This window comes from Palaemon carinicauda, chromosome 45 (genome assembly GCF_036898095.1).
Source record: "Palaemon carinicauda isolate YSFRI2023 chromosome 45, ASM3689809v2, whole genome shotgun sequence".
Taxonomy (NCBI): domain Eukaryota; kingdom Metazoa; phylum Arthropoda; class Malacostraca; order Decapoda; family Palaemonidae; genus Palaemon; species Palaemon carinicauda.
In genome coordinates this window covers 35,208,611-35,218,610 of record NC_090769.1, presented here as the reverse complement: position 1 = coordinate 35,218,610, position 10,000 = coordinate 35,208,611, and the positions used below count along the sequence as shown (strand labels likewise).

General features: G+C 32.3%; 1 protein-coding gene across 1 annotated transcript in view; it reads left to right on the top strand.

The window, feature by feature from the left end:
* Nucleotides 1–10,000, top strand: part of LOC137634906 (microtubule-actin cross-linking factor 1-like) — a 1,614,628-nt gene that overhangs the window by 320,946 nt on the left and 1,283,682 nt on the right. The window contains exons 49-50 of the mRNA XM_068367453.1: nt 4,562–4,865; nt 5,806–5,927. Coding sequence (XP_068223554.1) covers nt 4,562–4,865; nt 5,806–5,927 — 426 coding nt within the window. The remainder of the gene's footprint in view (nt 1–4,561; nt 4,866–5,805; nt 5,928–10,000) is intronic.

The following is a 10,000-nucleotide window of genomic DNA, read 5'->3' as shown; positions in this document are numbered from 1 at the left end:
CCTACAATGCGTAAATGTTTTCGATAACTAAATTTATGGGACTAAATTTAAATATGTTTACAATAAATTGTTTATAAAGTTAATAATTGCTATTGAACTTAGTACAGCAATAATTCAACATCAAACGACGCTATCATGTGACACCTCGGAAATATCATGTGTATAATCTGAAGAGAATATATTTATATGAAACACAATTGGATTCCTGGGCAACGCAACACCTGGTTTCTTAACTATTTTACAGAGAAGAATAATATTTATTTGACAAAAATCTTGACATCGGTCGCAATAAATTTACATTTCATACCCAGTAAAATCTTCGTATTTGTTTCAATTGAATATTTTTTTTTTAAGTACATTTACTTTTATAATCTGATTTGTTTTATCTTTCATATTTATAGCCTCAATGTTTTCAGACAATTGCAGTTATTCTTATATGATACCATCTGAAACATCACAAACTCTCACGTAAACAAAAAAAAAAAATTATAAGATAGGGTACAGAATACCTTTGTATAGAAAAAAAAATGTGACGTTCTGAAAGCCCAGTGTCCAAATTTAAGAAAAAATTTGTCCAGTTCTATGTTTTGACTACAGCACAAAAATCCTTTTACTCCGAATTTGTGTCTCAGAGATGACATTTACAAGAAAAAAATATTCTTAGTCGAGCTTCAATGCATTGCGCATTATACCACCATTTCTTGATCCATTGCACTTGTGAATAGAAAATGACGATATTCTAAAGTAACAATATGTTAAAGTTTGAGATGGAATGCATATGTAAAGCTGTTACTTATGAATAAAACCTTTTTGCTTTTACTACCGTAAAAAAACTTTCTTTGATAATGATGCTAAATATTACTACAGTTATTATGGAGCCGTAAACGAACCACTGAATCACATTGTCATCTTAGACGGCACATTAGAGATAAACCCCATAACAAAGTAAGTTCGAGAAGTTGGATAGTTAGGCAGAAAGAGTCTAAATGTAACCAATAGAAAATGAAAGGCTGAAGGCAATTGAGTTGGGCAACCAGTGAAACGGCAATGATTCGTATTTTTTTTTTTTTTTTTTTTTGTGGGGGGAGGGGGGGGGGGCGATATGATTGTTTTAAATGTTTTCTTCCTTGATCATGAAAGGTTTTCGGAGAAACTAAATTACAATCAAATTGTATCTACATGAAAATTGGGATTCTCCCATTAAAAAGAATTATGGAGATGCAAAGAAACCTATCATGGTAGAAGTGACAAAAAAAAGAAAAAAAAAAGAAAAAAAAAAACGGAAGTGTCAACTAATTGAAATGTAAGTAGGCACATCAACTGAAGTATCGATTATTTCTGAGCATACAGTAAAGACCATTCCTAATTTGTTCATATAAAGTATAAATAGAGGTCAGCGGCTAGAAAGCAAAATAAAGAGAGTTGAGAGTCGTATATTAGCTATTTAAGGTTCGTCTTTAATCATTCCTTTTAATGCTGGGTTCACCAAGCGATTCGATTCCATTCATGGAGAATCATTTGAGTTGAATATAAAGAGTTGAGAGTCGTATATTTATTATTTTAGGTCCGTCTTTTATCATTCCATTTAAGGTTGGGTTCACACCAATCTATTCAAATTCGATTCAATTCATAGAGAATCATTTGAGTTGATTAATTTTGAATCGGTGCCATTTTTAAATTGGACTTACAAGCATCTACGAAATTTCTTTTTCGTTTTTGGAGCATTTATGGACGATGGACTGAAAAGTTATCATGCCTTGAAATTTAGCTTCGTTCGCTGTGAGAATGTTCAGGAAAATTTTATTTATTTGACTAAAAAGTTTTAAGGCTTTGCAATTCTATGGTCTTTTTTCATTTACAATCGCATACTAAGCTGTTTGTACATTGATTTTGAATTTCCATGCTTTGTAAAATTTTAATTAGCAAAAGCATGTATTGCTCAACGGGGAATTTATTTTGTGGTTGTCCATTTCTTTGATAATGTTCAGGGAAATTTTATTTATATGACTAAAAAATGTTAAGGCTTTGCTATTTTATGGTCTTTTTTCATTAAAATCGCATACTAAGATGTTTGTTCATTGATTTGGAATTTCCATGTTCAGTAAAATTTATATGGTAAAAGCATGTATTGCTCAACGGGAAATCTTTTGTGGTTGTCCATTTTATATTTTGAGAATGTTCAGGGAAATTTTATTTTGCTAATAAATGTTAAGACTGCTATTTTTCTGTTTTTTTTTTTTTTTTTTTTTTTTTTTTTTTTTTTTTTTTTCATTTAAAATCTCATACTAAGATGTTTGTACATTGATTTGGAATTTCCATGCTTAGTAAAATTTATTTGGCAAAAGCATGTACTGCTCAACGAGAAATTTATTTTGTGGTTGTCCATTTTTTTGCCGGTTTTGTGAATGCCAGAGGGGAATGGAAATAAACGATTGTTGTTTTTTCAGTTAGTAGAAAAAGACCTTTATATATTCCACAGAAATATATAGTTGTGTTCACAAATACCAGAGCATACGATAATGTTCAACCTTCGTCGGGTGATGAATTCTCGTGATTAGGTAAACGACTATACATGTATTTGTTTCAAACATATTGTTTGTCTCTGTTGATAGCAGGGAATTTGTTCGTGGCCATTTGTTTTTTTATTTATGACGATCTTTATTTACTTAATAATCAATTTATTTATTTATTTATTTATATATACTTTTTTATCTGTATCTATTTACATATCTACTGAATTACTTATATATGTTATAGCTATTTATTATAATAAATTTATTTATTTGTATATCTACGTATCTCTCTCTCTCTCTCTCTCTCTCTCTCTCTCTCTCTCTCTCTCTCTCTCTCTCTCTCTCTCTCTCTATATATATATATATATATATATATATGGTAGTTATTTATTATAATCAAATTATTTATTTGTATATGTACGTATTTATCTCTATCTCTCTATTCACATATCTATTATATTTACATATCTCTGTAGTAGCTATTATTATATTTTTTTTTATATATCTACTTATTTATCTATTTATCTATTTACATATCTACTGTATTTCCTCGTCTATGTTTTTATTTGTGTAGCTATTTATTATACTTTTCTCGAAGCGTAAAGTGCCAATCATTCACGTCCAGCAACGGCTAAACATGTCAAGCTCGATTCTGGCGTCGAGTTTCGTCAGTTATTTTTACGAGGGGAATGTGTTTATGTGGGCGCGGAGTGAGCCTAGCAGCATTCGTACCACTGGGATGAAAGGGGGAGGGGGGACAGGGTAGACTCGTTTTAGCGGGGCTGTAATCAAAGTACAATTGCGCCCTTGAGGAAATGCACCACGAGTGGTTTTGTGAGAGACAAAAGAGGTCACACTTACATCGTTCCTCGTCAGGGGCTAATGAAGGCATGGCGACGCTACCAGATAACCTGCTAATGGAAAGATTTTTATTTGCTTTTAAACGATTTTTTTTCCATTAATATGCGTCTTTCTGTACTTTTTCGTCACTTACCAGTCTTGTTACCACATGTATATTTATTAGATAAACAAATGCACACACACATTTATGCACACACACACACACACACACACACACACATATATATATATATATATATATATATATATATATATATATATATATAATAGTAGTAGGTTGGCCAGGGCACCAGCCACCGTTAAGATACTATCACTAGAGAGTTATTGGGTCCTTTGACTGGCCAGACAGTACTACGTTGGATCCCTCTCTCTGGTTACGGGTAATTTTTCTTTTGCCTTCACTTACACAGAATAGTCTGGCCTATTTTTTATATATTCTCCTCTGTCCTCATAAACCTGACAAAACTGAGATTATCAAATAATTGTTCTTCGCTCAAGGTGTTACCTACTGCTCTGTAATTATTCAGTGGCTACTCTACTCTTGGTAAGGGTTGAAGAGTCTTTAGGTATGGTAAGCAGCTCTTCTAGAAGTACATTCCAAAATCAAAGCATTTTTCGCTAGTCTTAGGTAGTGCCATAGCCTCTGTACCACGGTCTTCCACTATTTTGAGGTGGAGTTTTCTTGCTTGAGAGTACATTCGGGCACATTATTCTATCATATCTCTTTCTCTTGTTTTTTTTTTATAATTTTTTTATAGTTTATTTATGAAAGATCTATTTTAATGTTGTTACTAATTGTTCATTACTTCTCTTGTAGTTTATTTATTTCCTCATTTCCTTTCCTTACAGGGCTATTATTCCCTGTTAGAACCCTATCATTCTCTTTTTCAAATTTATCTTTACATATTAGTACTATATGTCTATCTGTGTCATCATTTTAAAAGTGATATTGAAAATGTATTAATCCTCCTTACCCTACTCATAAGTTTTATTTCCTCTTGTTTAATGTTGTCTTATCCAATAAACTCACACAGAATAGGATAAAATAAGAATAAGTATCAAGCAAGACTTACTCTGCAAGGGCAGTCATGTTTAGCAAAAGATTTCCCCCTGGGAGCGGTAAACAGGAGCCGCTGGACCACACCAGTAGCCTGAGTCTTTTATCGTATGCTCGCTTTCGCCCTCAGAATCGCATGAACACAATTGAGTCCCGTCTGAAGGCTCTGCAAGGGCAAGTGCTCGATGCCTCCGAAAGGGGCACTTCAACTTCGCCCTCCACCTCCCCGACCTTCTCTCGCATCACTCCAGCTCCGGCTAGAGGCACCGAGAAGGCCGACGAGGAGAAGGTGGTGCAGGAGAAGCAGAAGGTGGAGGTGAAGGAGATGCAGCTGAAGCCCGAAATCAAAAAGACTGAAATGAGACCCGTGTCTACAGGCACTACGGTGACAACCAGCGTTACCAATGTCATCCAGAATGTTATCAAGTTTGAGGGTAAGTAAATCTGTGGTTGTTTCAGCCTTGTTTTGAACCCTGGTGCTTTATTTAGCTGTAATTAGTTACATAGACTGGGGTGGTCAGAGGGTTTTGAACATTTGATTTTTCTAAGATTTTTCTATTTAGATCATTTAAAACATTTTTAATTCTTATCTTAATTTGTAATGTTCGCTTATAATTGTTAACAGAATATTTGCTAACTTTTAAGGTTTATGAGGGATATTATAGCCTTAAGATCATTTGGTTGGTTGAATAAAGGAACTTTTGGCGAATCCTAATATTTTATTTTATTAAAATTCAATAATGATTTAGTAATCAAAATTATAAACGAAAACATTTTGCCTGGTATAGTGTATATAGACCTATGTCTATTCATGGAAGGTGTCCTGTAGGATAAGATTAAAAGGAATATATTGAAAATAGATGTGTAATAATGTAAACATTAGGTTGTTTAAATTATGTAAACCTTTGATTGTCCTTAAACTTTCAAACTTTTTTTTTTCTTTTTTCTTTTTTTTAAGTTAACCATTATTATATTAATGTAAAATTTGGGTAATTTTGAAATTGAATGTATTTAAATATTTGAAGAATCGCATTCTAGTTAGCGTTTAATCTTTTAGTATTCTTGATATTTCAGATGTAGATTTTTTTCGAGTAATGTGACCATAGAATATAAGGTGAATTATAAGATTCTATTTCATCATATGAATGATAAATCTGGCAGTGTCAATTTGTTTGAAGTATTGTGACCATACAATACACGATGAATAATAATTATAATCAAGATATATTTTATTTATAGGGAATTTGGAAGTTTGACTTTCTGGGAAATATAAATTGCGCGGAATGTGTAACATCATTAAGAAACTCATAATTCATTAATATTAGTAGGGGGTTAAAGCTGTTCTAAATGGTCTTTTTTTATTATTATTAACAGAAAGTGTACTGAGCACAGAGGGAGACCTCCGCCCACCATCTCCCTTAGTAAGCCCACCAAAACATTCCTCTGACTCGTCTCCCGCACTCATTTTGGCATCCTTGGACAAGAGTATCCTACAGGTAAGTGCTTTAAGATCCTTTGGTTTGCAGAGCGTGTGGTCAGCTTCTTCCTCTAAAGTAATATTTATTGAATGATTGTGTGTGTTATATTATGGAGTCTGTTTTTAGCCTTTGCAAAGTTCACATACACACACAGATATATACATATGTATACAGTATATATATATATATACATACATATATATATATATATATATATATATATATATATATATATATATATATATGTATGTATACATATATACACATATATATATATGTATATATATATATATATATATATATATATATATATATACATTATATATATATATATATATATATATATATATATATATACATGAATATAATTATATATTTTATTGTAATGTGTGTATCAAAGAATTACACAAAAAAGGAATAATTTATACCAAATTAAATATGAGTAATGCTCTTTTTAATGATGATCAAGTCTATGAAGAGTAGTGAAGTGTGTCTCCCGAGAGGCATTCTGGCCGAAGTCAAGTGTTCTGCTGATAACTTGATATTGGAAGGTGTTTAAGGCTGATCTAATTAGGTCCTCTTTTGGACTCCTCATCGACCAGGCGAGTGATTTGCTCCTTGATCACTCCCTCACCCATGACTTACACCTCATCAACATTCGTTAATTTATTTACATTGGGGGTAAATCTCCCCCCTCCCCCCCCTTCTCGTCTCGTGCGACTCATGATTTTACATTAACGAACTACGTGTAAATGTAAAGTGAGAGAAATGGCGTTGTGCTCTCTCTCTCTCTCTCTCTCTCTCTCTCTCTCTCTCTCTCTCTCTCTCTCTCTCTCTCTCTCTCTCTCTCTGTTATGGATTTGGTAGTAACTTTCTCTCTACGACGTCAATTTACAAACACGCACAGATATATATATATATATATATATATATATATATATATATATATATATATATATACAGTATATATATATGTATATATATATATCAATTTGTTATGATAATGCTTAGCTGTTGATTGCTTGGTTTTCTTTTATTTACATTAAATGTTACTGCTGGTGTAAATAGTTAAATAAAATCGGGTATTTGAGCTGTAAATATATCTTTATTATTCTTTGTATTATTATATACTCTTTTGTTTAGTGAAACTAGTGTTCATATTATAATTTTCTGCACCAGACTAATACAATTTCAAAGCAGCTGAAATAGCTGAATTCAATTGAGATAAGTGATTATTATTATTATTATTATTATTATTATTATTATTATTATTATTATTATTATTATTAGCTAAGCTATAACCCTAGTAGGAAAAGCAAAATCCTATAAGCCCAAGGGCTCCAATAGGGTGAAATATCCCAGTGAGGAAAGGAAATAAGGAAATAAATAAACGTAATGAGAAAAAATTAACAATAAAATATTTTAAATATTTTTCTCTCCCTCCATTCCCATTCCTACGAAAGCCTCTGCTCACGTCCATAGGCATCCATTAGGAGAACAAGTAGTTTTGCAATTAAGAGGAGCAGCAGCAATGCAATAAACAAGGTGAAGCACGTGTTCAACCGGCACATCTGGCCACTCACACATGTTTTTACGGCCCGACTTTAAAAGGGGAAGAGAGGGGAAACGTCGTTGAAAATAAATGTGGCCGGGTAGGTTTATCTGCGGAGGAAATGATTAGGTTTCGAGTACCTCACTATCTCTTAAGTCTTCTTTTATCGTGTTCTACCTTTCATTTCCATATTTATCTTTTTTTTTTTCTGAAGTGGTATTTCTACGGTAGGCCTATCCAACTTCGTTGTTATTTTGTAAATAATATTGTAAACAAGTTGTTGCTCCTTATCTGCGGGCTATTTCACTCACATGTTCGCTAGGCTGCAAAGTTAACAAATGTTGGGTCTGGTCAGTGCTCGGATGGGTGACCACCAGCAAAAACTAGACACCATAGGGCACATACCTCGTGGACATCTTATAGGTAGTCCGTGAAGCTAGCAACCTCAATCCTTAAATACTGAAGAAAATAAATAACGTAACACATCTTTAGGTGGAGTAAGGTGGATGGAGATATGTATATATGTATATATGTATATACATATTTATATATACATATATATATATATATATATATATATATATATAAATTTGATAAGATTTGTGGGAAAATATACACACACGCTCACATACACAGATATATATATATATATATATATATATATATATATATATATATATATATATTTATATATATATATGTGTGTGTGTGTGTGTGTGTATTATAATATATAAATGTAATAAGGTTTATATATATATATATATATATATATATATATATATATATATATATATATATATATATAAAAGATTTGTATTCATGTATGTATGTATGGAAATTACCAATAAAACATCTTCAGAAGGACTGATGCATGTTGTTAGAAACTCAAATGATTATGTTGGAGTGATAGTACATATAAACAAACCTTCGGAAGAATAAACAAAAATGGCACTTAAAACACAAATACAGATAGAAAGATTACCACGCAAATAATTAATGATGAGAAAAGAAAACTTAACTTTTAACAATGACCGTCTTTCTGAAGAAAGTTAACGTGTGATAAAATTCGTTATTACCAGGATTGACTACTGTAACTCTATTTACTACAATTTACCAAATGTGCAACTTAAGAAATTACGAAACATAATAAACAGAGGAGCAAGACTGATTAAAGGTGTCCCTCCCCGAGAAAAGATCATCACTTCCTATACTAATTGATTTACACTGGCTGCCCATTAAAGCGAGAATTGAGTGTAAAATATGTACAATAACCCATCAAGTTATCAAAACCGAAGTCCAAAATATCTAAGAGGATTGCTACATATTGTGCAGCCAACAAATCCTGTTGACACGAGAATAGTTACAGATGGTTTCAAATGATTGGAACCTAGATATATGTCTACTGCAGGCTCGAGAACCTGTAAATATACGGCTCCGAGACTATACAATAAGCTCCCACTAGACATTCGAAAGACTGAAGATATTAAGGCTTTCAAGAGGAAACTGAAGACTTTCTCGTTCTTCAAGTGCTTCGATAGTGTGGATTTGACAATAAACGAGCAACCTACGGTGTGAAATGTTAAATGCTTTTGAACGAACATGATAAAATGACTGCGGAGGTCATGTAGAGAGTATGGTTCCCCTGCTGTATAGTACCAGAAAAGCAGCTCTGAAAGTAAAGTATATATATAGTTGACCTAGTCAGTGAATTATGTAACTGGGTAGTCTACTTTGGTTGAATGCTGTAAGAAGCGAAAATGACATAACGGTTAGCAACTTCATATTTGAAAGTCTTGTGGATATTGAGTATTGCCTTGTTGAGGATTCCACTCTATGAAGAATTTCTTTATTCAGATCTCCTTTGATACCTGGAGATATTCGGCACTCAAGTTACTTTACCTTTCTTGTTCTCGAATTTATTCTTTATTTTAGTGTGGAGAGTGAAAAAAGAATGAATGTTTCTTTCTTTCCATTCCCTCGTCTAGACTGACTTTTGTTACCTTCCGCATTCTGTCTTGAGAGTTGACAGTAATTGAATTGTATGGTAAAAGTGATGGCCGATGAAAAAGGATGAACTAAGTTAGAATAGTTTTTCTATCTAGTTTCCTTGTGAATATTTAATATATCTTTAGTATCAAGATATATTTTTGCTGTAATAGAGATATTTTTCGAAGAAGCCTCTCTTGAAATTAGTACTCAATAAAGTAAAAGGTAGAAATATTTTTATTAGAATTTATCTGGTAATCTTCGTATAACTCCACTTTACCTGTTCAACTAAAGTTTGTATTTTCATTAAAACCTACCAAATATTGAAAAGCCGATTTTGGTTTTAATTTTGTTCTATGTTTTTTATACTTTAAATAGGATGTTCTGCAGATATGTGCACACTATTCACATAGTTATTCAGCGTGAAGTTTTCAGCATGCGACACAAGTTGGTTTCAGATAGCATTTCTCCTGTGTCTTTGATCTGTCAGTTTAGGCATTCTAGATAGAGGATAATCGCTTCTGCATTCTCTTGAGCTTTTTGCAAAGCCGTT